This window comes from Anas acuta, chromosome 6 (assembly GCF_963932015.1).
Source record: "Anas acuta chromosome 6, bAnaAcu1.1, whole genome shotgun sequence".
Taxonomy (NCBI): Eukaryota; Metazoa; Chordata; class Aves; order Anseriformes; family Anatidae; genus Anas; species Anas acuta.
Genome location: NC_088984.1, coordinates 1754372 through 1781724, shown reverse-complemented (window position 1 = coordinate 1781724; position 27353 = coordinate 1754372). Strand labels below are relative to the sequence as shown.

The following is a 27353-nucleotide window of genomic DNA, read 5'->3' as shown; positions in this document are numbered from 1 at the left end:
CCTGTAGTTAGCCAAAAAGGACCTGGAGGTGGCGAGATGTCTGAGTCACCTCCCGAAAAGAGAGCTGGAGGAGCTGCGGGCACAGGTCACGCTCTGTGTATGGGCAGGGACTGAGCCCAGCTGCACGCACGGGATGCGGAATAATTCTGCCTGCCAGACCAGGGCCATCTAACGTACATGGCAGTAATTGTTGGAAAAAACGAGAGGGTTGTGAGTGGCAGCAATTGGCGAAATACAGGGGGTGGTTGTGTGCAGCACAATGATGCGGGGCGAAGGAGGTCACGTTTCGGGATGAGATCAGATTGAAGTCATTTCGAAATGAGCTCACACCAACCTGCTGCCTAGGTCTTGTTCTCCCTGTTTGGGGCTCTCGGCCACGCGGAGCTCTTGCCACGGCTGGGTTCTGCGGAGGTTTCCAGGCTGGTTTCGTGTCCGAGCGCCAGCTTGGTTTGGGGAGCTGGTTAGGGACAACCAGGTCTCAGTTCGGCAAGGCGAGCACTGCAGGCAAACAGCGAAGCTCCTCCTGCAGCTGAGGTGTAGTGGAGCTCTGAAATGTGTTTGCATCCTCATGGGGAAGGAATGGCACTCGAAAAAGCCCCAGGAAAAATACCGAGAAGTGCATTAAAATGATAAGGAGAGCTGATAAGGTGTATGCTAAGAGGCTGAGAGAGGAATCGAGGGCAGATAGGATCGCAGCCTATAAATGCTGTCAACATGACAGCATGGATGAGCAAAAAGAAGAGTATTTGTTATCTGATAGAAAAGAGGCTTTGGGAAGAGCAGCTGCAGGTGACGCTCATCCGCTGGGGTGGAGGTAGAGGAGGTCCTGCGGGAGAGCAGCAGGCGCATCTGCGAGATGCAGGAGGCCAGATGAGCTGGAGACCTGTTCTCCTCGCCTTCCTTGGGGATCCTGCAGAGACCGCGAGGTCAGAGGGTGGCCTCGGGTGTCAGAGCATTCCCGGCAGGAAGAGGCGTTTGCAGCCACACCAAAGATTTCAAAAGAAATCTGCGCTGGGGCCGAGAGTGCCTGTGCTCCACGCAGCACAACCCTGCAGGGAGGTGGCCGCCGTCCTGCTGGGGCTGTCTGTGGCTGTCCCTGGCCAAGGGGGACGTGGGCATGGAGACAAAACCAACCCAGTGCATTTCTGATAAAGTGCTTCAGAAATACCGATCCCTGCTGCATGACCACTCGACATGCACATTGAAATTCCTCGGTCACCGCTCCGTGCCATGCCCGGGACTTCCCCTGTGCCACTCGTGGCCCCGTGGGTGTTCCCAAGGACCCCCAGGACAGGCCGGGTTTGGCAAAGCTGTGAACCTCCTGCACGGGCTGTGAAGCTGCGTCCTGATACAGCAGGGTCTTGGTACCTAACCGTGGGTTTATTGAGTAGTGCTTCGCCGTGGGAGTGTTTATGGAGCAGCCTGTGGTGCTGTGGGTTCCCATCACCTTTCCCAAATGAACCAGGGGAGCACAGCGCCTGTCAGTGCTGGGCCTGGCACCCTGCTCCGCTCCCAGCAGGGAGCCGGGCTCTGCAACCCAGTGCTTGCGTCCTGGGGGTTAATTCGGGTGACTCCGTGGCCAGACGAGCGCGCCGAGGAGAATGTGAGCTGCAGACGGAGAGGTGCTTCGTGGCCCTCGTGTTCAGGCACTTGGCCTTCCTGCGCTGCCCTCGGCTGATCGGGAGGCTCTCCAGATGCCGTGTGTGCAGAGCTCTCCAAACGGCGCGGCCGTGCCCTCCTGCTTCCCAGCGCATCCCCGTGGCAGCAGAGGCGTCGCTGGCCCCGCTGTGTGACTCACTGCTGCTTTTGGGGCCAAAGTCGGTGTTGAGAGGGAATGTTTCTGAATAACTCTGTCACCGGGGATTCCCATAAAACAATTAGAGCAACCGCAGCCATGTTGTCTTGGTTTGCCCGTGTCTGACTCCTCCTGCTCCCGAGCCCGCTGTGGTCCCTCACGTTGGTTTCTTTCTCTCCCTGCAGAATGCGATGAACTTGCCGCCCGACAAAGCCCGGCTGCTGCGGCAGTACGACAACGAGAAGAAGTGGGAGCTCATCTGCGACCAGGTAAGGGCGGCCACGAGGGCTTGCAGCAGACACCCTGTTGAGAGCAAGCACTGGTGTTTGGGTAGCGCGCTCCCAGGGCTTAAAAGGGGAGGTCGCAGAGGATTTGAATGGTTTCAAGCACTCATTTGTTTGGCCTCACGCTCCATTGTTGGGAACAGCTCACGGAAGCCTTGTGCTGTGAATGCTGCTTAGTTTGCAAGGCAAAAGCTCGAGCAGACCAACCCTCCGTCCCCTCCTGGTGAGTGCTCGGAGCTGTCTCGACCTGTGTAATGCCGAGGAATGGTCTTGACCCAGTGAGCCTCTGGCTTTCCACGTCACGAGGCATTGTCACAGCGGGCGGTTGCTGTCACCTTCAGCACAACCTCAGTGGTGATGGTGAACTTCCCTTCACCTGCACAGCACCCTCAGATTCAGCAGCACCATGTGCTGAGGCGTCCTTGGTGTCCGTGGAGTGCAGAGCTGGCAGCGCTGTGCAGCAGTGAACAGGTTGGCTCTGCCACGGCAAGGAACAGAAGCTGTGTTATTTAGAGCAAGGGAAGCATGCAGAAGGGAGGGTGTGCAGTTGTGAGCCAACAGCAAAATCGGGTCCTGCCATAAACTCCAGAAGTAATGGCTAATGAAAATAATTGATCCCGGACCGACGGAGGGGGATGTTTCCTTGGAAAGTAAACACAGAGGTACCAGGATGAGAGTTTGGCAGAAGGTGCAGTCACGCTGTGAGGTCAGGAACATCATAACAAATAGATTCGTGAGACATTTCCTTTTCATCCATCTCAGCGGCGGAGCCTCTGATGAGATCCAATTACCCCGCAGGAAAGCTGAGTAAAGAATTGCTCGCTTTTTCCACGAGTTTGCTCTGCAGAAAACCTAACGCACCGAGCTATTTTAAAGTTTCGCTTCAGCCAGACGCCGAACAAATTGCTTAATCTGCTGCGAGCGATTTGTTTCCCCGTGGCTGCGTGCTTGGAGCGTGCCCATCCAGCGTGGGGACGTGCGGGCTGGGCAGGGGCAGGGGCAGGGGCAGGCAGCAGTGCTGAGATCACAGCCCTGGTGTGCACACCCACCCTCCTCAGCACAGCTGCTGCTGATTCACCGAGCTCTGCAGCAGGACAGGAGGGGCGGGTGGGTGGAAGCACAGCAAAAGGAGTTTGCAGCACCTGCAGTGCTCCCCGGGGGCACGGGGATCCGCTCCCTGCTGCTCCGAGAAGGGGACGCAGCACAAGGCAGGAGCCTCGCTGGGACTGGACATCACACCTTTATTTTGGTTGCTGGAGGACAGAGGCTGTCAGGGAATATAGCAGCTTGCAGGCTGCTCTCTTACCTTCCTGTGCTGGCGTGCAGCTTGTCGGGAAGGGAAAAGAACCCAAAGTTGCTGTGAAGGGGCAGTTTCTCAGTAAGGCCCTGGGTGTTCGACTGTGAAACATTTTGAGGCTGCTAAAGGAGAGAATTCGGCCCAGAAAAGTAACTCTTACTTTAAAAAAAAAGTGAGATTAAAAACCAGGGGAGCTACTGGTCTCATGCTTAATAGGAATAATAATAATAATTATTATTATTATTTCAGATCTGCTTTGGTTAGGTTTCTGCCCTTTCTGGTGAGTCACTGCAAGGGTTGCTGGGCTGGTTGTGGGGACTCATCCCGGGTGGTATTCTCTGTTCCTTTGTCTATAAAACTTGGAAGTCATTTACGCTTTGCTGTGGCTTTCCTGGAGCTTGCTGCCCTGCCTCTCTGGCTTGACCAAGGAATAAATTTGAGGAGGAGGAGAACAAAACCAGTATTCCTACTGCCGCTCACACGTCTGTGTGATCCTGACAGTGTGTCAGCGAGGTGGGGTAGGCAGGGAGGCAACCTCAGTCCCGGGGGGAGCTAAAAATCCAAGCAGGACGGGTAAAAGCTCGGGGAGGGTGCACGGGGAGGTGGCAGAAGCTCACTTGGTGGCTGTGGGCTGGCAAGGAGTGAGACCTGGAGAGAAAACCCCGAGGAGCCTTGTTGGAGGGCTCCAGCCCTCGCCCTCCTACCTGCAGCATCCCCAGAGGGGCCGAGCCGGGGGTCGTTAGGGAAGGACAATTAATTAATTCCCTGCGGCTGGGTGCTGGTTCTCCAGCCTGGAGAGGTTTTCCAGCTCTGCCTGGTGGTACCCTGGACGTTTCGGTCCCACAGCTGTGGTGAAGTGTTGGAGGGGACAGGGATGCTAAGGGCGAGGTTGGGAGCATCGTAGGAAGTTCTTCATTGCCCTCTAATGGCAAACCATGGCGGGGCAGAGACCGGGGCCTCCCTTGGAGGAGCTGGGGGCGTGTGGGGAGGGAATGGAGGGACCCGAGATGGACATGGTGTGAGTGACACCCCACCCTTCACCGGGGACATAGGAAACCCTTGGTTTTTCTGTTTAAAGAACCCAAAGTGGGTAAAATACGGCACCCTGCCTGCTCACCCGGGGGATGTGAATGCTAAGAATGAAAGGAGCTAGCGAGGGCAGGGCGGTGATCGCAGCGTAACTCACTACTGCAGGAAATGTCCTGAACGGGTTTGGAAGGAGAAGACCTCTGGAACAGCCACAGCTTCCTGGTTTCGGGATAAATACGTTTCCCAGATCTGGGTGAGCAAGGGATGTATCGAGTTCTCCTTAGCATCGCATCGAAGGGGAAGCGCAGAAATCCAGCAGTTCCTCTTGGCTGCTGCAATCAAGCCCTCCACCCCTCCCTTTTATTTTTTTTTTTTTATCCATCAGGAAAAGAAAGTGCTAATGCTGGAGGCTGCTGGTGAAGGAAGCACAGGAGCAGCGTTGTGCTGCCCCAGCTGAAGCCTTTCCCCGAATTCCCCTCCTTTATTGCTCCGAGGGGACGCGCTGGGGCGAGCTCATCGCGGCGTCTGGCAGCGCTCCTCAGCAAGTTTTGGGGGAAGAAAGGGCCTTTTATTCTTGCAGGATGGATTTACATGCTAGGTGGCTGATGAAGGCGGGGTGGGGTTATTGTGGGTCCGTGCCTTTCTCAATTTGGGGCTGTAGGTAGGGTTGGTGCTCCCGAGTTGTGCGGTGCAGATAAAAAAAGGTGTTTTGTTGGGTTTTGATACCTTTTGATAACTAACCCGGTAATGTCCCAGCCCTGGTGTCACCGACAGGCTCGTGCTGTGTGCTCAGTGAAATTCGGAGAGACGAATTGAGATTTTAAACTTTTAATGTGTGTGGTAAAAACCCCTTCCCTCCCGGTTCAGGTAGCGTGAAACTGCTGCCCGTATGCATTTTTATTTGGAAAGCAGATTTGGCCGATGAGCAATTACGGACTGCCAGAAGAGGAGAGGAGGAGAAGACAGCAAAAAGCACCAGGTTTTAGCTCGTTATTTATGGTCCTTAAGGAAAGTGCATTAGGCACGGACAGCAGTGCCTCGGTGGTAGCGGGGCGTGTGTTTGCCTCGCCGATGAAGTAGATGCTCACAGGGCGACACTGAAGGCTGGTCCCTCGTGACCTTCCAAGGCAGAAAAAGCGCTTCAAGGGCCAAATCTGCCCTGGCAGGTGCAAACGGTGGCGTTTGGACTTGGTATCTCCAGAGCTAATACAAAACTGTGGTGGGGGAAAGAGAAGTGGTGCTGGTCGCCGAGGTTTGGATCCCTCTGGTAACGCTCCGGCCCTGCCATGGGCCACGCTCTCATTTACAGCAAAGTGCCGTTTTTGTCCATCTGCCAGAGCAAAGAACTTTTAAAATGCTTTAATGGATGGAATTACTTCTAAATAACTTGTATTCCTGCCCACTGTGAAGCCACGGTTGACGCTGTCCCATGAGGGCTGTAAGCGTCAACGCGAAGCTGCCCCAAGTGCTCTGCACCGAGTGCATGAATTAAGCCAGCAGTTCAGGTACTCTGAGTATTGACAGCTTAATCTTTGACATGATTTACTTGATGTACTTTTAATTTCTTCTGTGTACATCTGCCAACATTGGTGGGTGTTCCTGCTTTCCCCCTTCCCCTCCATCGTGTCTGTTTTCTAAGTGTAGGGGCACGAAGGGCGCTGAGCGGTGCGAGGTGGAGGACACGGCACGGGGTGGCACGGGGGTGACAGGGGTCCTGGGCTTCCCTTTGGCCAGGGAGCTGCCCGCCAAGAGCTCTTTGCAGAGCTGCTTTGATATATAAAGGAAATGCCAAATCCCAGGACTCGCAGTTTGCCCCGTACATCTGTGTGAAGGTGCGCGGAAGAAAAATTGTTAAAAAAGAGGAGAGAAATGTCTGCTTCTGTCTTTCAGAGCTGTAGCCCAGGGCTGGGGGACCACTGGGTAGATTTATTGGTCCATTTTCTTTTTCTGACCATAATATATTACTTTTTTTTTTTACAGCAAGCAGCAAGATAATAACAGGAACAAGTTTTGGTGTTCAGACAGTGCGTCCTGGTCACTGGGCAGCAGCGCGCTCTTCGTTATGAAATAACTTCCAGATAATGTAGTCAAAATTGCATCCTGACTGAATAAGTGGGGGTTTCAAATATCAGTTATAAAATGCGAAGCTGTAACATCAGGAGGAAATTGTTATGAGATCTTTCCTCAAGGGAGAGGGCAGAATAGTTTAAAATTCTTCCAAGATACAAATAGTATCAGGACTTGGGGTAATGCTCTTAGCAGGTCTGGACGCAGCGCGCTGCTTGCAGCCTGACTTGTGCTTCACAGCAGCTTTACAGAATAAATGTCAGCCTGGCCATGCAAAAGCAAGCAGAGACCAAGAGGGACTCGAAATACAGATGGTTTGAAGGTTTTTGATATTATGAGAGGTTTTCAAAGCAGTCGGTACGCCCTGGAGAGGAGTGCGGGTGACAGCACGCGGCGTGCCAGCCTGGCCCAGCTGCGATGCCCCTCTCTGCTCTTAGGGAATCTGATGGGTGTGTTGTGGGAAGGTGGATGGAATAAAATCAACTGCAGTTGAGCAGTTCTTGTGCCTGCAGGAGGTACATGTGCTCGATTGTACCCACTCATCATGGCACAGGCACAAGTAGAGTTAAACAGTACCTGTCAAAATACCACTTGTCTACTGCTAATGTACTGCTCTTGCATTTATTTTTCCAAAATCCAAATAACAAAATAAAGCTTCTTCTGTGAATGGACCACGCAGTGTGTTTTTGGGCTCATTCCAAATGACAGAAAGGTGCCTCAGCTCTTGTGGTGACGGCTCTCAGTCCGACATGGACACACGCTCACTCCTCCAGCCCCTCTCTTTCCTCGCAGTGCTCTGGCTGCCAGAAGCCCTTTGTTTGCAGATGTGTTTGTTTATACGTGTAACCAAAACCATTGAATATGCAGGACAGGTTTTTACGCCTCCTATATAAATATCAAATTTCAGAAAATCAAGACGCATGTAAATACCTGGGATTTGCATGCACATTGTATATGCATAGGTTAAGTATTTATGCATATAGGGCATGCACATACAAATTCATATTATACATACGTCCTGTTTAAATATGTATGTGTGTGCATGCATTTCATGCGTATAAGCAGTAAATACAGCAATGTTATCAAATGGCTGATGTTTGTTCTTACATCCTTTGCAGGAAAGATTTCAAGTGAAGAACCCTCCGCACACGTACATCCAGAAGCTGAAGGGCTATCTGGACCCGGCAGTGACCAGGAAGGTGAGGAGCGTCCTGTTTCCTCTCATCCTCTCGTCCTTGTTCCTCCACGAGGATGGTCCTGGGGTCCCAGTTCCTTCCTGCCTTTGTGTGGAGGCTCTGTGAGAGGAGCTGAGAAAGGTCTTGGAGATGTAACAAAACGCAGAGACAAACAAAGAGAAATTGGAAAGGCGCTGCGGTTTGTGCAGCTTGGAAAGAGGAACAGATGTTGCAAAGAAAGGGGCGATCTGACACATGAAACAAATTGTTTTAATAACTTTAGCTTCAATAAATAGCCTGACAGATTGTCGCTGAGCTACGCTCTAGGTCTGCCTTTCCTCGTGGGCAGTGCTGGTGGCAGGTAAACTGCAGCTCGGAGCTGTTCTCGGCATTCACCTGGAGGGATTGGGTTCTGCTGGCACGCGGGCACCTCTTGCTTGCGGTCCCATCAGAGAGCCTCACGCATCCTTCTGCCTAATATTCATCCAGAATTGTCTGCTAATGACTCACAAAAGACTCGGGCACTCCACCTGGCCTTTCAAAGGTGCCTTTGTTGGGGTGGACACCAACCAACCCTCTGGAGGAGTGAGATGTGTAGGGCTGGGCACAGCATCACGGGAACCTGGGCATCCCCGAGCGAGGCTTCTGCACCAGCAGGGACCTGTGCCTGGTGCTGACAGTTCTGCACCACCCTCATGGGCTTAGAAATAGCTGCCAGGGGCCTAAAAGTGTAAATTTACATCCTGTTCAGAGGACGGTCACTCAACCTTTGGTATTTAAGCACTGTGGACATCAGCTCATATCCTGTGCCGATAGTTCCAATAGCCCCCAAAAACCCAGCACGCAGCAGTTCCTGCCATTGACTGCTCCTCTTGTCCTCCACAGTCGCTGCTTTGTGCTGCCCTGCAATTAGGCGAGCTGGGTGCCCCGCAGTAAAACACAGATCCTGACAAATGCTGCGAGCCAGGGCCAGCTCGGGGGGCGGCCGGGACGCAGCGCTGCTCCCGCAGACACAGCGCCGAGCCCTCCCTGCCCTAATGCCTCCTGACAGGGCTGCTCTTGTCGGGGGCCGCGGCGAGGAATAGGAAGCCATTTAGGAGGAAACCTTTAAAATTTGCCCGTAGCTGATTGTAGGTTTTTGTCGTTTGTTTTATTTATTTATTTATTTATTAAAAAAAAAGCTGAACGGGGGTCTTTGTGTTTTTCTCCTGCAGGGTTTTGAAATTCGTTTTGTGTGTTTGGCTTCGCTCTGCGGTTAGTCCCTGGGCACACATTGAAGCCTTTCTTACCCTAATACTACTATAGGAGTCCCATGACAAATGACAAAACCGAAGGAGCCTAAAAATAGCCCCATTGAGTTCCTCTCTTTTGTCGCATTATTCTGCATCACCAGCAGCCTTCCCTCAGCCTGGGCTGCGTGTCGGAAAGATTTACAAACGGGCTCCTGGACGGATGCTGGATGCTGTGGGCAGGGCTGGGGTTACCGGAGCTGTGCCCGTGATCGGGGCTGGCTCAGGGTTTTTGCTGCTAATTCCCCGTGTGGCCAAGGGCTGGTGGCTCCCAGCGCTGCTGTGAGGCGTGCGCTTGGGCTGGGAGCTGGGACTGTGATGGGCTTCTCCTCCGAGCTGAACTTTGAAACAGGAAAATTAAAAGTGTGGTGATCCTGTGCTTGCCCTGGCCCCTCCAGCAGTGACCCAGCTTGTGGTGCTCCCCAGGGGCCAGTCCCTCTCCTGCAGTGGCCTCGCTGTGTCCTGGACGCTGACAAACCTTCCCAGACTCATCCAGCTCTGCCTGACTCGATTTGGGTGTGCACTTCGAGGTCTCCTGCCATTGCCACAGCCTGCTCCGAGCCCTGGGGTGCCGTGGGGCTCTTGCTGCACCACGGGGAGGTTTTCCCAGGCAGTCCCTTCTCCTCCTGCACGGGGATGACACAAAACATCATCTTCTTCGTACTGCCCAGCATTTCGCTTCTGCCATTTCATGGCCTCTTCCCAGCTTCTAACTTTGCAGATACAATTTTGCATGCACGAAGTACCAAAACCTGCAGGTAGTAGCACATGTGTAGCTCATTACTGCCTCGCACCCACAGATTTGGTAATTAGACAGAAATTACGGCAGCGTTTGGGTGTGGGTGTAAGGTCACAAAAGTGAGATTAAAACATATGGCTGGGAGTGACGTCCAAGCACCGTAGATCTCAGTGGAGAGGTTGTTGCTAAAACAAAGCTTGTATTGTAAAGAAATGTGTATTTATCCACAGGCTTTTCATTTTCTTAATCCTGGAAGCTCAAAATATACACGGGAACAGAAGTTATTTTTCTGTTTGTTTTTGTTGCCTGCCTGCCTGTTGTTGTTGCGTTCCTCGTGATTTCAGGGAGGTTCTCAGTTTGCCTGAATGTTTTATGTGCTCAATCTGTGCTGTAGGAGATGCTGGCATTTTTAATAGCATCACAGAAGTCTAAGTGCTGTTCTTGCCTTCTCACTCCATTACAGAAATTCAGAAGACGAGTCCAAGAGTCTACTCAAGTACTCCGAGAACTGGAAATTTCTTTGAGAACAAATCACATTGGGTGAGGATTTTTGATGACCTCTGGCCTTACTAGATTTGCACCTACTGATGGCTGTCTTTCAGAAAACACCTCTGCATGCTAGGCAGTGGTACCACTTATATTGGTTGTTAAATCCTGAAGGGCTCAGGTAAGGGGTAGCTGGGTGTCTCAGGAGAAAATTCAGCCTTAATCCTTTCACGATAGGGTTAATCCACGTCTCTGTGAAGGCCGTCAAGAGATTGCTGCTCACCCGAAGTAAGTCAGGGCAAAAGTGAGAATAATTGGGTCTAGAATAGTACTAGCACTGCAGCTATAAAAATCTGTATATTAAAACATGCTGGTTTATAGCTGAACATGATACAGTTCATGAAGCCTGGCTGTAAGTAACGTTGCCAGCATTTTGCTTTCACAAAGCAGAAAATTCTTCTCAAATAGCACAAGTAAAAGCATGGCCAGGACTCCAGGTTTTTATTGAACGGGCCGTCTCAGTGCGCATTTCTGCCCGTTTCATCTGTCTGCTCGAGGCCTCGGCACAGGAAGCCTCAGTGTGTCGACCAGAAAGGCTCTGCGTAATTGTCAGACTGAAATTCACGGCAAGAGGTCAGCGCTTTTTAAAAAGGAGAAGGCCAAAATGACTGCTAAACGTGCACCTGGGCTGTCAGAGCCGGGCCTTGCTGCTATTACTCTTCCACATGTGTGCTGTCCGTGTGCACCTGAAAGACTGCCAGAGGCCGGGGTGTGGAAAATAAACATGAGAAGTGCTGGAGGACAAACCAGAGGACAGACGTGGTCCCTGCTTGGGAACCATGCAGCACAGAGGAGGAGTTGGGCAGCTGAGCTCTGCAGGACATCCATGGCCCTTGGTATTTATTAGGCCAAACGTCTAGCTGCTGGGTGTGCATTGGAGAGGGGGTTTTATGGTTTTGAAGTGCAGTGTTTTTCTTGTCCAAGCACTGCCAAAAGGCTCGTTTCAGTACATTAGTAAAGTCCTCTAAATAAAAAACTTCTGTTTTTTCAAAGTCCTCTTTTCCTCAGTGAGAAAGAAGAGGTTTAACTCAGCAGTCCCATCTTTCCTGCAGTGGCTGTGTCTTCAGTTTCTGTGAAAAGAATTCCGGTAACTGCACAAAACCAGTGACATGCTCTGACGTCTCATGATTTTTCCAACAGATGGGTCAGGGAGTTCTTGAATGAGGAAAACAAAGGCCTGGACGTCCTGGTGGAGTACTTGTCGTTCGCACAGTACGCGGTCACGTAAGTAAGACTTGCCTCCTACTCGCTGGGCTTGCGGGGCTAAGCAAAACCCCCAGGAGAGGGAAATGCTGATGGGATGCTCAATGAGATGCCCAGTGAGATGCTCGATGAGATGCTCAGCTTCTCCTGTAGCAGGGCTGCCATGCACAGTGCCAGAGCTTGGCCCAGTACCGTGTACCTGCTGCAGAGCAGGAGCAGAGAAAATGGTAACGCCAGTCCTAAACTATTGAATTATAGCATCCTATAGAGGAAAAAAAAACACACTTTAACCTTTGTGACTATTTTTCTTTAAGGCTTTACTTTTTAGCCTTGGTGGCCTCTGACTTGCATAGGGTACAGTGTAAAAGCGATTCAAGGAATGTATTGAAAGATGCAGACTTCCTTGGAAATAGGTTTGTGATAGTGCCCAACCCCAAGGATTGTAATACTGCCTGCCTTGTTCAAAGCACCATCCCCACAGTAACCACTACTCACACAGCTCCTGGCAGGCAAAGGCACCTTTGTTTTGTGTGCCCACAGGCTTTCCATTCGCTGTATTGTAGCATTAGATTTTTATGTAAAATTGTATGAAACTAAGTGGTGGGTTACAGATACCATTGTAGCTGGGAGCTCAAGCTGAGTGGAGCTGATGTTTTATTTTTAAAAAAGATGCCATCAGACGTATATATTGCCATCGCACAGAGCAGGACTTTTGGTGGAGTTGCAGTTGAATCAATGAAACAAAATTATATGTTTGAAAATGTTACTAACGCTGGAAAAAACTGTGCGCAGCAAAAAGATGTTCTTGTATAAAGACTTTGTTCCTAAAATTATACAAATGTACGCAAGTTAGCCTGCTGGGTTTTTTCCCTCTCTAACGTGGTGAACATGAGTAATAACCTCAAAAACTGCAAGGGGAACAAGCAATTTTTGCTTGAAAGAGCAGTACGATGGGCAGTGAATCAGAAATCAGAGAAAATCTGTAATGATTATGGTAATGTATCGCATATGCAAACAGATAGCGAGGGCCAGCAAGGCAGTGTAAACGCTCAGTCACATACTGATGGAGGAAACTGAATTGGTACTTGCACAGCGTATTGATTTATTGCAATAAAATGAGGACAGCTCGAAGTATTCTCCTTCTTTCCTTCAAGGCATTGCTGCTCATCTGCAAAGTGGCCGATGCTGTATTTATTTGACATGGGAGTAGAATAATACGTAGCTGTTTGATCCCTCTCAAACCGAGCGCTCGTGTGGTGAGCTTCTCCCTTTGTCGAGGTCCAGATTTGCAGCAGAATGTATGGAAGCTCGCTCTGAGTTGCAGCTGAAGGGAAATTAGTTTGCGGTGCTTTCTTCCTTTCTTGTTGGAATCTTCTGGGACCTGCTAAGCCTGCAGATGTTTAACAGGAAGGCAAGCTCTGTGTGCATCTTTGCTGTCTAACCCAGCTTTGGAATTTCTATTTCCTTGCAGCTTTGACTTTGAGAGTTTGGAGAACAACGTGGAAAACTCCATGGACAAGTCCAAACCTTGGAGCCGATCTATTGAGGACCTGCACCGAGGCAGCAATTTACCCTCGCCAGTTGGCAACAGCATCTCCCGCTCGGGCAGGCACTCCACGTTACGGTAAGGCCCCGAAGCAGGCAGCAGGTGACCTGCAAGCAGCGAGTGCCCGAGTGGGAAGAGTCAGCATGGTTTTCCAATTAGGCTGTTTTTCATCTTCACGTGTCGTTGTGCTGTCGGTTTTGAGGTGGAAAGAAGTGCTAAAGCCAGTAACACGGGGCAGCATCTCACAGCGATTGAGGAAATGAAACGAATCAGGCTGCCTCCCTTTCCAGTGGCAGAATGATCTAAGGGTGCGTGCTGTGTTTCCGTCAGGTACAGTGTGACTTGCACAGAGGAAGCAATCACTCTTCTCCAAAGAGTACCTCAGGATTTCCATGGGCCCAGCCAGGCTGGAGCTCTGATCTGGTGTCTCATCCAAAAAGGTCTCTTCCAGCAGCACAGCCTGTCCGTGCTGCTACGAACAAGATTTATGTTTTAAAGGCCACTTCCATGCTTCAAACCTGATGTTAATTTGAGTGCTGCCCCGGGCTTTACTATGAAGTCTCTCTTTCCAAATACCGTTTGTTTTTTTTTTTTAGTTTGTGGAAAAGGCAGGATCCCTTCCCAAGACTGAATGTCAGTCAGCTCCGTTACAGGACCTTGCATTCCTACGATCCTTCACTATTACAAGGCATGCTGAGAGCATCTTCAGGCTGGCAGGACAGTACTCAGCAGTACTCAGGGGCACAGCTCGGAGTGCTGAGGGGGATTGACTCTGTGCACGTTTTGATCTTTGGGGCTTTTGTAGAGCTTTACTGTGAGCATAAAGGAGTCCTACAGAGCTGGAAGCAGTGGGGACCTGCAGATTTTTTCTGTGTCTTCCAGTCGAGGTTCAGTTCTGGTTTGTCACTCAATGCTCACGTTGGCTTTTTAGTTCCTGTTCAGTGGCTGCCATCCTCCTACAGCCTGAGTGGTGGCGGGTGCGAGATCTGGAATGTATCAAAGACATCAGGGAGAAAGTGGGGAGGAGGAGGCAGACACACAGCTCTGGCAAAGAGATACAGGCTGTGGAGTGCAGCAAAAGCACTTGACTAGTTTTTTTTTTTCTGATGCTGCAAAGGTGATTTCAGTGCTTGTGGTGTGTGCTTCAATTTCTACCTACTTCAACAGAGCAGGCAGGGTCTTGTGTTTGGAGGACGTCTGATCCTGCTCTCAGTTATTCCAGAAATGCCTAAGTCAGGTATACATTACATGTCTCTTAATTTTCTTTCTCTTCATTTCCTTCCATCCTTTTTGCTTTTTTTTTTCCATATCCCCCTCTCATCTTTTATTTTCCATTTCAATGTCTGCTTCCCCACATCCACCCTTTCCCTCCCTCCTTCAAATGTTCTTCCCCGATTCTCCCTTCTTCATCCTTCCCTCCTCTGTCCTCCCCCCCTCTTCGTGTACCATCAGATCGGTTTCTCTGCCCGAGCAACTTCAGTCCAAACGCCGCCAGAGCTGCTTTTCACCCTCCTGCCTCTGGAGCGGCTTCACTTTGCGCTCTGCTGATGAGGCTTCGAGCCGGAAAACCTCGTAAGTGCCAGGAGTGAGGGCGCACGCAGCACGGGCTGTGCCGCGCATGGGAGCTGCTCCCATGCCCTATAATCCGAGAACCACACATCTTGGTAAGCCTCGGTGGGAGATGGCAGCCTCCAAGATGTGTGCTTATCGCATTATGACTTCAAAGCGTAGCGTGCTTCCGCAGAGTGGGGTTTTCTAGAAGAGGCTGAAATGCTTTTACCTTGACCAGGACCTTTGGGCAGGAGCTGTGGGACAGGACCAGCACCTTTGATGTGTTTGTTCTGGAGTGGGGACGGTGTGTATTAGGAACAGGGAAAGGTAAAAGTGGGTGGGAAGTTTTAAGACTTGGTTTTTGATTAATTTTTGATTAATTAATAAACATTGGTCAACAGAAATGGACTCTTCTCCTGAGAACCAAGTAGGGTCTCCACACGAGGGTGTGCAGGACTGCATTTGTCAAAGTTACTGCCCTGTGCAGGGCAGGGAGTGTGCCTGAGGCATGGAGGGAGACCCAGGCCCCAGGTTCTGCTCTGTGGAAGCTCCTCTCCTGCCCTTGTTGGGCAGCCCATGTACAGGGAGATGGGAGGAATGGGACCTCCTTCTGGGGTGAAAAGGGACAGATCCGATCATCACAACAGGGTAATGTAAAATTTGGGAACTAGACTCGTCCCTGCTGTGCCAGCATGAAAAATGGGAACGTGCTCGGCCTGGATTCCCTTTTATTAAACAACACGATCTGGGGAGATGTCTCCCAAACTAAGTTAACTGCAGGTCAGGTGCTGTGCAATCTCATCTGCAATCTCATCTGGAGTCTGGTGGCATCGAGGTGGCACAGGGGCTGTCCCCTCGAGGCACCTGCTTTCTCCCTGTCCTCTTTCCCCACCCTGTGCATCTTTGAGCGCTCTCGGTTTCATTTCTGTGTGCAGCACCTCCCCCAGTTAAATCCTGCCATCTCTTTCGGGCGGGCGAGGGGCTCCTGCCAGCTCTCACACGTGGTTTCCTCGATTTTGGTGCCTGCCTGGCAGTGCCACACTTCTGGCTCACCAGCCCATCCTCAGGGGATGCTGCCACCCCCAGAACCCTGCAGCTGGTGTGCACTGAACCCATTACATTGCAGGAGCTGGGCTAGGAGATAAGCACAGAGTAACCCTGGCAGGGCGATGCCCTCGTACGCCTGCAGACACCACATCCCCATCGCAGTGAGCGGCTCCTCGCGCACGGCCAGGGCTGGGTGCCCTGCCACGAAGCCTTCCCGGCTTTCTGTGCTCCCCTTTGCGTGGCTGAGGCTCTCCGTCTGCACGCTGTAACTTTACTCGACTTCCTGGAGCTCTTTTTAGCAGTGCTAAACCTTGCCAATTCCCCGCTCGGAGCTGTTTCCTTGGCAACTGAGATTTTTTTTTTTAAAAAAGAGGCACAGGGATTTGGGAGGCAAGCACCAAAATGAGGGTAGAAGGATAAAAACGGGGATGAATCTTTGGGGATTTCATTGCTGCTCTTTTTTTATTTTTTATTCTGAACAGAGCATTGCTGACACGTGAGAGCTAGACCCTCCTCCCAGATAAATATTCAGAATGACTTCGCAGCGTCCCAGGCCATTAGAAATTCCCTTTCTTCTGAGCCTAATACTTCAGTTTTTTATATGGATTGAACTCGGAAACTTATTTTTGTTTCCAGAATCTGCAGAATTCATAGTGAGACAGCAGGCCAGACAGACGTATCGTAATCCATAAATGGGCTTTAAAAGCATTCAGGAACTGGGCTGTGCTCTGGCACTGCTGCTCGTGCCGCAGCGATTCAGCGCGGGCTCTGCCACTTCCACTTCCACTCCGCGGGGAGCAGCTGACGGACACCGTGCGCTCTGTCAGGCACTTGCTGATTTAGCTGAGCGTATTTTCAGAGCACTCGGCTGCCCCTCCTGGGATTTTCTGCTTTCTTGACCGAGGGACCTGAAGGTCTCGGTGCCTGCTCCCGTGCCCAAAGCCCGGTGGGACGCGCACGGTGTGGCCGTGCCGAGGGCTCCCCGGGGTGTGCTTACAGCCTGCGAGAGGGGAAGAAGAGTTGGGGAAGGCCAAACCAGACTGCTACAATTTTTCTTAAGCAGCAAAGGTCTCTTCAGCACTATGGATTACTAATTTTCCCAGATTTTTTTGAGAAGAAGAAAAAAACTGGAGGCCCAAAGTGATTTATTATTCTCTCCACACGTGCAGCTCAAAACCAGCTTCGTTGCCCTTGTTTGAAATGCCAGAAAAGAAACATTTGGGGCGCCGGGGCCACCCGCTCTGTCACACCCAGACGAATATTTTTGCCCTTGCATGGGCAGAGGACCCAATCGCAGCTCCCTTGTTCCCGTCCTTGTTCCTTCCTCTGCGGAGGCTGCAAGTTCCAGGTCCCCGTGGAGAAATGCAAAGTTGGTAGGAAATTTCCCCCCCTTCAAAGTCCCTCTCTGCCGTTAGAGCAATGTTTGTAATGCAAACACCACCTCCTCCAAAGCACCAAAATCCCAGTGGGAAGCAGGAGCCCTGGCACACGCAGAGCTGGGAGAGCTGCCGGGAGCCACGCGGGGCCGTCCTCTGCTCCCACCAGGAGGGAGCCAGCGGGACACACGAGGGTGTAGTGCTCTGCAGCAGAAAACAGGATAAAAATGGTGAGAGAAATCAGCTGTAACTTGGGTTTGCTTTAATGCTGTGTGTTGGAAGCCTGCACCTTTGGATCGGGCACGTGTCCTCGTGCTGAGCGAGGAAGTCCTCCCTCGAAGCTGGTGGAGATGGCAGGAGTTTGAGTTATGTGCAGGTTTACCATGTTGGGAAGGGCTTTTCCTTAACTTTGAGTTCCCCAGCTCATTGCATGGGTGTTTTAATTAGCTGTATGTGGGTCTTTGGTATCTAAGGACTCCCTCACATGGTGCACTTTCATGGAAACGATGACCAAATTATTCCCGAACAGACATGCACTTCCCTGAGACCTAGGCAGGAAAAAGAGCCCTAAATTGTACGTTTGAGCACAGGGCTGGGTGGTGCTGGTTTCACCACGTGGTCGCAGTGTCAGGGCTTGGAAAGGCTGGATGGATCTCACACATTTCCCCAGCTGCCAGCCCAGGACACGGCGGTGGGGTAGCTCGCTCAGCTCGGTGCCGCAGGGAAGCACCGCGAGCTGCAGGACCCGGTCAGGTTTTCTGTTTCTTCTTCTTTTTTTTTTCAGGAGTAAGGTTTTATGGTTCTTCTTTGAAGGAGGGGCGAAGGAAATAAAAGAGGAGCCATCTGAATTTCATTACTAGTATAAATACACGCTCGGTGACACAATCTCTGACCTGCAGCAGACAGGAAATCAAAACCAACAGTTCACCCAGATGCTCGCATCAGCCTAGTGGTTAGTAACAAGAAATGACATGAAAGCAACAGAAGATTGTCCACCCTGGTTTGGCTCATGTCGGGCACAGGGGCTGTTGCAGTTACCACTCCTGCAGAGAAGGCAGCTGGAGCCTTACTTGCAGCGTGCAGAGTCGCTGGAAAAGAGTTTCTGTCCCCAAAACCCTCATCGATTCTTGGCGTTCGCGTCTGCGCGAAGAAATTTGCATCTGTTGAAGGGAACCTCTCTAAATCTAGGGCAGAATCCCATCTGTGCTGGGAATATTTTCTCTGCACTGCAGCTCCCGAGTGCCTATCCTGTGCTGGTTTCTCAGCCTCGTCGCAGACCGCCGTGGGCAGAACCGAGAGGCACGGGGTGCACGCTCCGCATGTCGCCAATCTCATCGCCAACGGGGGCTATGCGAGGTCTCCGTCCTTCACTAGTTTAAGGAGCCTCGCCCCCGGTTGTTAGAGCTGACAAAACTCTCCAGATACGTTCTGAAATCGGAGGAGTCGATGCACCAGACACCGAGGAAGCTTTTTTCTTCTCTCAGCGGCGTGATAGAGATCTAAGTGCTCTGCTTATTAAAATTTAAATGGAAATAATGTATGCAGTCTTCAGGAGTTTAGGGCTGAGATAAGTCATTATAGGAATGATCTGTGTGCGACTAGAAGTGGCTTTTAAATCTTTTTATTGCAGTGTTTTTCATACTTAGTGAAATGCGTATGGAGATGCGCCGGCACGGCGTGTTTCCACGCTCTCCCGCGAGCGTTTTCACACCTCCTGGTTCAGACTGGGTATGGGCTCCAAAGTAAATGTGGTCGTGCTTTGGTCACAGGAAGGGATGCAGCCCTTTTCCTGCTGTCCAGGGCAAATGCATGGCCTAGGTAAGCACAGAAAAAGCTCTGTATTGACGTCTGCCGTTTCCCAGGCAGGTCAGGAGATTGCCACCCGAAGCTGCTGGGCTCTGCCCATCCCAGGCTCCTTGGAGGAAAGCTGTGATTGCATCTGCATTACTTCTGCACATACTTTCGGTGTGTGGGTTGAAGGGAATGCCCCGTCACTTTGGAGGGAAAAGAGCTGCCCTAGGTTTTTCCCCGTCGCTTCTGGGAAAGCGTTTTGTTGCCGGGGATGACTGGAGGGAAGGGCCGGGAGGTGTGCGAGCACGGGAGCTGTCGGTGGGACTGCTGGCATGGCCACAGGGCCCTGCAGCACACCGCCGGGGCTCCTTGCCCATCCGTGGTGCCACCACGAGCAGCAGACGAGGTGCCCAGGCACCCGGGGCGAGGTGCAGAGCCCGATAATCATCCTGCTGGCAGCTTGGAGAGAGCGGGGCGGCCCCACGGTGCCTTCCCTGACAGAGGAGGGAATGAGCAACAGGTTAAAACTGGAGCCGGGGGAGTTTTGCTTACCAAATGTGAAGCTGCCCACGTCTTGCCTGTGCTCGTCCTGTGTTCTCAGCTCTCTGCCTCCCCTGCGCTCCCTGCCGGGGTCCGCTCCCCAAAACTCGCTCCGAGTGCGCCCAGCGCTCCCCGTGGCTCTCACAACTGGGGCAGCTTTCCTGCAGGCCTGAGAGCCTTCTGGAGTGCCCGTCAGCTGATTTATGCATTCATATATATGGAGAAAAAAAAAAAAAAAAAAAAAGCCATTTGACTGAATTCTGCTTTGAATTTTGGGGTTTCTTTCATCTTCTTCCCCTCCTGGGAAATGAAAGCAGAGCGCAGGCACTGCTGCAGCCCGGGCACTGCGGCTGTGCGCCGCGCCGAGCTCCTCTCCCGTGGTCTGTTCCCACTTGTTCGTGTATTTATGAGTATTCTTTACTGTTATTATTAATAATAACGAGGCTAATCATTGATTTTGAAAGCTACGCCTTTTATTTAAACAAAACGAGTAGCATGAATCAGACAGTAAGTGCATGGTAGAGTTGGCAGTGAGGAGGGCAGTGAGGAGCGCAGTCTCCCAGATGCACTCAAAATGTGGAGAGGAAAGAAGGTGAGAGGAAAGCAGTGGGGTGATCACTTTGCAAGCCATATCTGGTCCTCCCTGGTGACAGTCGGGAGCAGTGCTTCATGCAGGGTGTAGCAGACACCCCGGGATGTCCGTCCTGTAATCTGGATTACTTCCAGCAGTCTAGATTTAATTAACCGGATCTCGATGGGTTTTGCCTTTTGTGATGGCACGCAGGTCCCGTGGGACAGGAGATACCCAGGGCTCCTTCCCGTCCCTCCCTGCCTGCGTTGATGCCGTTCTCTCTTGGCCCTTCCAGGCTGAAAAGCCCGACCTGTCCCTGGAAGCTGTCCCCGTCGTAGCTCACTGCTCGCCCTGCTTCTGAGGGTGTGCAGCTGTGCTGAGTAACCCTGGGTACCACCGGTTCATCTAAACTCAGGTTTGGCACCTAATCACAGCTCGGCATGCCACAGTCCTGAAGCTTTTCCCACTGCATCGTTTTCACATACCAAACACAAGAAGAGCTCCCGTGAGCGTTGTCCAGGCTGCAGCGGTGGCATTGGCAAGGGTGAGGGTAGCAGCACGTGTCTGAGGTAGCCTTGCTTGTGCTGATGGCTGTGTTTAACCCAGCAGCCAAGTTTCACCTACAGATTTCATTTCCCTCCCCCAGCGGGGCTGCTCCTAGCACAACAGATGTCAGAATTCACAAACCTCGTAATCGCGGGTGCGTCGTGGTGTTTGCCTTTCTGCCTTTCTTTCCAGCAGATTTACGCTTTCTTCCTCGGCTTTCAGGCCTGAATGTGATGGTTTGAATTGCAGAATGCTCACTGTGACCTCCTGGGGGTTTTACCAGCCCTGCAGCCTGCCAGCCGATGCCCTTCCTGCTCTGTGACCACGGTGGCCAGGATATTTCAGAGCCACCTTGCCCCTCCAGGCCCCTGGGCTGGGGCTGGGGCCACGTGGGACAAGCCTTGGGCTGGGTCATTTTGCTCCTGCTCCACTTCAACACCCATTATATATACATATATATAAAATATATATATAATATATATCAATATAATTCTGTATTATTATTAGTGCATTGCTATCAGGAGGCTTTCTGGGCTGTAGCCATAATCTCGTTGTTTATTCAGCGCTGTGTATGACTGCAAGAACATGGGTGTATTCACGTGTCAGCCCTCTCCCTGTCTCCAGTTTCCCGTGCTCAGCTCCCAAAGCGTGTTTCGCCTTAAAGAAAATCAGCAGGGTCTCAGGAAGAGCTGAAATGTGGCTTTCATTTCCCGTGCCATGGAAATGACAGATTGCAAGGTTTCCCTCTGTCTTTATTCCATGCCCTTATTTAATAGAATTGCAGGTTGATTTACCAGTGAGGGGTTACAATTAAAATAATTAATGCCTCTGTGCTGCGGGAAGTTCCTGAAGGCTGCATTTTCCTGGGATCGTTTGGAGGGCTTTCAGAAAGCTCAGCTGCAGAGCAGAAGAGAGGCACCATTCTTAAACGAAATGCAACCAAAATTAATACATTTGCTGATGCCTACAAGTGCTCACTTCCATTAAAAGTCTGTGTCTGGACCGGCAGAGCATAGACAGAAAAAATCGGGGATATTTCTGCTGTGGTAGAGCTGCGGATGAGCCTGCAGGTCCTGCTCCCTCTGCTCCCGCTGCTACCTGGCGCTGCTCAGTTCCTTCAGGGCCCGTTAGCCTCGTGTCTGAGCCTCGTGTGCTGCCAAATAACCAGCCCCTGGTCTCTTTTCTGCTTTATTTGCATGCGTGTTGTCAGGTGGCCGTGTGCTCTGCAGCACGGAGAAATGTCTGTGTTTTCACCCAGCGGAGGGATGTTCCCGTTCCTTTCTTCTCACCACCTACAGTAGTCCCGTGACTGATGAAAGCTGTTTTTGTTTGCAGGTACAATACCTTGCCAAGCCGAAGAACGCTAAAAAATTCCAGATTAGTGAGTAAAAAAGACGATGTTCACGTCTGCATCATGTGCTTGCGTGCCATAATGAACTACCAGGTATTTCCCTTTGCATTCTTCTGCGCCGCGTCACTTTTTGTTGGTGGGAGGGAAAGGTTAGTGGTGAAAGATGAAGGTAAAACTGCTGGGAAGGTTTAAATCCTTGCTCATTCTTAGACAGCGTAGCGGGGAAGCCGTGTACAACACAGCCCTTGTCACAGCTGGCACACTAACACTGCCAGGTGTGTGAGCTGTGCTGGTGGGGATGGCAGCTCCTGGGAGCTCCAGGATTTCTTTCCTCTAACAGGAAGGATGCAAGCGATGGTGCAGGTGTGGTACCAACTGATACCACACTCATAAAGCAATTCTGTTTTTGGGTTTGGGGAGCAGACCCCGCAGCACTCGCGCAGTAGCTCGGTGGCAGCATGCCTGGGGAAGTGATCCTGGCAGCTGAAGTGCAAATTCCCCTTTGGAGAGTGAATGGCACACTGGGCTGTCAGAAATAAAAAGTGTTTGGGGGGGGAGGAGCAGGCAGAGGGGGTGTCAGTGCTGCAGGAGCAGCTCCCGGACCCCTTTTTGTTGGCCAAAGCGAGTACCTCCGACGTGTGGTGACAGAGCCGTTGTTAGTCACGGCGTGAGATGGAAATGTGCTGACTGCCTTGATAAAACTCAGCCCTGTTTTATTTGGCTTACAGCGTGGCGAGTGACTGCCAGATCTGGTCAGAGATAGGTAATTTGTTGGGTTTTAAAAATAATGACTTCGGTTTCGAAGCTGAGACGATTTTTTCCCCTTCTCTTTTCAGTACGGGTTCAATATGGTGATGTCGCACCCGCATGCTGTCAATGAAATTGCACTGAGCTTGAACAACAAGAATCCCAGGTAGGTGTGCGTGCTAGTGGGGAATTTACCAAGTAGGTAAGTTAAGAGGACGTGGAAAGGGGTTTTCATGGATACGTTTATGTGCGAATCGGTAGCAAAAATCAGACCTCACTCTGAATCACGTTCAGTCTGTGTTATGGTGGGAACAGAGGAGCAATTGCCATCAGCAATTGCCATCAGCAGTAATGCCATCGGTTTCAGAAGCAGCTGTATCTTTGCTGCTTGAGCTCTCCAACCCTGCTACAGTGCAAAGAAGACCCTGCTGATTGTGAGCAGCTTCACATGGGATTTTCCTGAAGAAGCTCAATTTTCTTCAATAAACTTCGAGGGGGCCTCAGGTTTGAGGGTCTTCGAGAGGGGGTTTTGTTCTTGTCCTGCATCTGTACAGCACCTGACTCAGCATCGGGTGTTTCTTCAGCCTCAGCCCCAATTTTGTAATCGCACAGTGGAGCTAATTGCTGCAGGGCCGTGTCCCCTCTCCTCCCCGCACACCCTGGTGGCCCTTGTAGCTGCTTCCAGCACGGCCTGGAGCTGCAGACCTCTTGCACCTCTAATGAAACCAGATCTGACATTGTGCTGTTTGCAAGGACAGGTAAAGCTAGGGGATGTGACAGAACTAAGCAGCACCGTATGGAGAGAGCAGAGTGCCCTTCCTTAGGCTGTCCACTTGCCTTGCAGTGCTCTGCTTGAAGTTTTGTCCTGGTGGAAGTAGGTGCTTCCTTCCTCACTTCTCTTTAGGCTTAAATCAGCAAGCCTGGGCACAGTGTAAATGGGAAGGGTATGGGAAGTTTATTGCTTTTATGATTTTTTGGTGTCTTGAGCCTGGAAATCAGGTGATGGGGAGACTTAAGCTTTGGGTTTTGAAAGAGGTGAGTTGTTTAGGTTCCTGATTATTTTTAAAAAAATGCATTCAAATGTGGCTAAAACACCAGAAAGCCAATTTACCATTATGCTGTTCAAAACCTAATTACTTTTTGTTTTAGCCCCATCATGATTTTTGAAGAAACCTGAGTTTTGGGTGCTTAGGGCTGGCTGAGATGTGCACAGAGGGAAGCAGCAGCTCCGAGTCGCGCTGCAGCGGTGACCCCAACCACACTGCGGAGCTAAGTGCCACGAGAGCTGGCAGGCCAGGGGGAGGACGAATGTAGGGAGCAGTCAGAGGCTCCAGGTCTTCTGTGTGTGCCCACAGGAGTGACACCAGCACGGTGGCACTGTCCTCTCCCTGTCCCCAGTTGCAGAGGTGCCAGCAGCAGGCGGGTGAGGGCTCCAGGTGCCGTGGAGACCTGGGCATCCTCCTGGCCACGCTGTGCACACTCATCTCCGTGCCCTTTCCCTGCACACACAGCTCGTGGCCTGTCCTTGCAGGGGATGTTACTGATGAGCCATAGTGAGAGCTCCTCGAGCCTGTCTGAAAGAGCTTGGGTTTTCTTCTTGTGGCAGGAAAAAAAAATTGATGAGTAAGGATTGAAAGTGATCCATATAAAATTTCCTGGGAAAGTGAACATTTTATCTGGTTTCCAAAGATAACCTTGACACTTTGAAAGCCAAAAGGTATTTCTTTTTTCTGTAACATCTGGTTTGAGTCAGTGCTTAAGCATGAGACTAATTTCATCTGTGTCTGCATGATTTTAATATCTGCTCATAGCTCATCGGGCCGTAAGGTCCGGTTGGTGCTTTTGCCTTATGTGACCCCTGTAAGAAAGCACCGGGGCTTATTTATATTGGAGCTGCAGTGAGTCTGTTGCATGCTTTTCTCTCCGTAATTGATTGTTTTCTCCCCCTCATTGCTGTGCCTGTGTTAGCACTGCTGTCAGTCAGTTGCCCAGATTTCTGATTCAGGAGGGCAGAGATGCGCTGAGGCATCCTCTGCTCACATCAGTGTGCCACAGCTTACTTTTGGGGGGGCCACGAGTCATACAAATTGTCACAGAGAGTAATTCAGATCTGTATGGGGAAATACGGATCTGAGTTAAAAGCACGTTCACCAAGAAGTGGACTCGGGGGGAGCAGGCAGGCAGCTGGCTCCTGGCTATGTGCGGTGATCCTGCTGTGTCCCCAGCCGCCTCCTCGCCAACCCTGTGCAGGAGAGCTGCTGGGAGGGCCAGCTGTGGAGGGCTGACGTGCTCTGCCTTTACAGATTGATGTTCTGCCGTGGGTTTGCTTGGATTTCCACAAGTGCAGTTTGTGATTTAAATTTTTGCATGTTTTGGGAAGCATTAAAATGGGGGAGAGCTGCATGATCCTGGAGACTCGGAGTACCCCGGATCAGACGATGCTCAGCATTATGCATCCTGCAGGTTTTCTCGTTTCAAGAGACTGAATGCAAACTACTGGATGCAAACTACTTCTCCCAGCGTCTGCACATCATTTGGCAAACAGGTAGAAGGTGCTCAGCACATGCTTGTCATTGATTGCCACGGTTTGGTTTCTTCGCAGGACAAAGGCCCTCGTCTTGGAACTCCTAGCCGCTGTGTGTCTCGTCAGAGGAGGGCATGAAATCATTCTGTCTGCGTTTGATAACTTCAAGGAGGTACGTTTTTCTGCTTTATCAGGATTTGATGGGCATATCTGTAGCTCTCGGTGTGTTAGCTTGAGCTTTCTCACTCATCTAAATTCCTTAGACTGAGGACTTTCCACTAACTGTAGATTTTCCAAAAATCACTTTGAGCTGCATAGACAGCAGCGGTCGTGCCATTGTTTTGTGCACTTTAATGTAAAAGAGCTGTGATCCCAACAAGGTGAATCCAGTCTGCGAATTGCTTCCTTTACCTTTTGGCCAGTTGAGCTGTGCCCCAGAAATGGAGGGCTGATGGAGATGTGGAGAGCTTTACTCCAGTTCCTCTGTTTCTGAACGCTTTGGTACGTTCTTAGATGAAATAACCAGGAATCGTGGATTACAGCTCCTATTTTCAGAGCCATTTACACAAGCCTTTGAAATGCAAAATTCCTGGTTTTACTATCAGCAAGAATTTTATTCGTGAAGGAATTCCAAAACCAAGCCTCTGTGATAAAACCCTGACTCTGCTGGAATTAATACGAGTTTTCTGCTTTGCTCAACTGGGGCAAAACTGCCATTCGTCTGCGTGTACGTTCGGGCGTAGCAGGTTTGCATACGGGGGTTAATGGGACTCCAGAACATTGTGTGAATGTTCAGAGTTACTGGTGTGGGAATCAAGCGCAAGAAAGCTGCTATTCTAGTTTATTTTGAATATTGGGTATATGTGTGGATGTATTATCAAAGAAAAAACGAATCTAGTCTTACCAGCTCAAAAATTGTTAAACTTGATGAGTCCCAGCTGGACTGTGCATAAACATGGAGCAGGTTTTAGCTCAGTGCCTAAGTGGGTTAATGCAGATGATCAGCCAGCCGAGCTGTTAGGTTTTTTACTTTTTGTGTTTTGGGAATTGTTTCTGGTGGAGAGATACCGATCTCTGATTTACATCCGCTGTAAACATCTGCATGTCGTGGAGCTCTACCATAGCTGCTGTGCTGAGGTTCCTGCCGGTGCACAGAGCCGGAGCAAAAGGTTTGGAGTCATCTCCAGCGTGCTTCTCTTGTGGAAACCTCGGGTGTGCAAGACCAGACCTGTCCGAAATGTGAGCCCTGGTGTGTGTTGCCTAAGAGAGCTGCTGGGAATGGCACGGCCACTGGCGAGGCTTCACCTGGGGTGAAGATAAATTCAGGCTGAGATGAATTTATGTGAAGAAAGCCTGACTCGTGGGTCACACCAGCAAAAGGGGGGGGTCAGCGTGGCTTTGTGAAAGGTGATGGTGGAAGAAAGTGCAAATGAGATTGTTGTGAGAACACCTCTGTAATATCTGAGAAGGGCTTTAAAGAGGAGCAGCACGCAATGTGTGAAAGTGTGGTGTTGATACTCCAGCCTGAAATTCTCCGTGGCTTGTTACTGCCCTGTTAGAGAAGCCGCCTGACTCGTTAGGGTGGACAGCGTGAGGAATGGCAGATAAATCTGGCAGAAATGCCACTGGCTGGGATGCTCGGTGGGGCGCACTGGGCAGGCCCTGGTGCATGTCACAGGGGATGTCACATCTCCCATCACGTATTTATTCCCCTGCTGTTTGTGCTCCATGAAGCCATTTGTTCTGTGGACCTGCTGGATGTTGGGGGTGAAGCTGGTGAGCGAGGAGAGGGATTTTACCTAATTTCTGCCTTCAGCTGCTCTGTTTATCCAGTTACCCTGCTTATTCTTGCTCTCTACTGTTGTTTTCCACTTTCCTCCTGGGCAACTTTGGGTAATGGTTTCAAGCCTTTGTGTTTATCACTCATCCAGCTGGTCTGTGAGAAACCTCGGCGTTACCGACATGGAAAGCGTCCGGGGTTCCATTTCTAGCAGGATGCTTCCACTTTAAATTACCGTAAGCTCAATAATATTTGTGTGGCTTCTCTGAGTATGCATGGCAGGGCCGCCTCAGCTTCCCTGTGGTTCTTTCATCAGACGCAGCATGCATATTTAGGACAGATTAGACTTGTTGAACTAGATCTCTGCCACCCTATCTCCTTGCCATAAAATAACTTCAAAAGAAACCTGAACTCCTGTCTAATGCTCTCCCTGTAATAAAGTCAGTAGAGAAAACAGGATATTTCGGACCAAATTCTGCTCTCATTTGCATCGGGGCGAACATCAAATATTTCATTAGGCTTTGAGCTTTGCTCTGATGTAAATGAGAACAGGATTTGG

At 50.8% G+C, this 27353-nt stretch overlaps 1 protein-coding gene across 5 annotated transcripts in view; it reads left to right on the top strand.

Annotated features, from left to right (window-relative positions):
• FMNL2 (formin like 2) overlaps positions 1 to 27353 on the top strand; it is a 102723-nt gene that overhangs the window by 42597 nt on the left and 32773 nt on the right. For all 5 annotated transcript variants that reach the window (XM_068686917.1, XM_068686920.1, XM_068686918.1 and 2 more), the window contains exons 2-9: positions 1981 to 2064; positions 7591 to 7671; positions 10139 to 10215; positions 11362 to 11445; positions 12896 to 13048; positions 21728 to 21836; positions 22580 to 22656; positions 25093 to 25186. In XM_068686917.1, coding sequence (XP_068543018.1) covers positions 1981 to 2064; positions 7591 to 7671; positions 10139 to 10215; positions 11362 to 11445; positions 12896 to 13048; positions 21728 to 21836; positions 22580 to 22656; positions 25093 to 25186 — 759 coding nt within the window. The remainder of the gene's footprint in view (positions 1 to 1980; positions 2065 to 7590; positions 7672 to 10138; positions 10216 to 11361; positions 11446 to 12895; positions 13049 to 21727; positions 21837 to 22579; positions 22657 to 25092; positions 25187 to 27353) is intronic.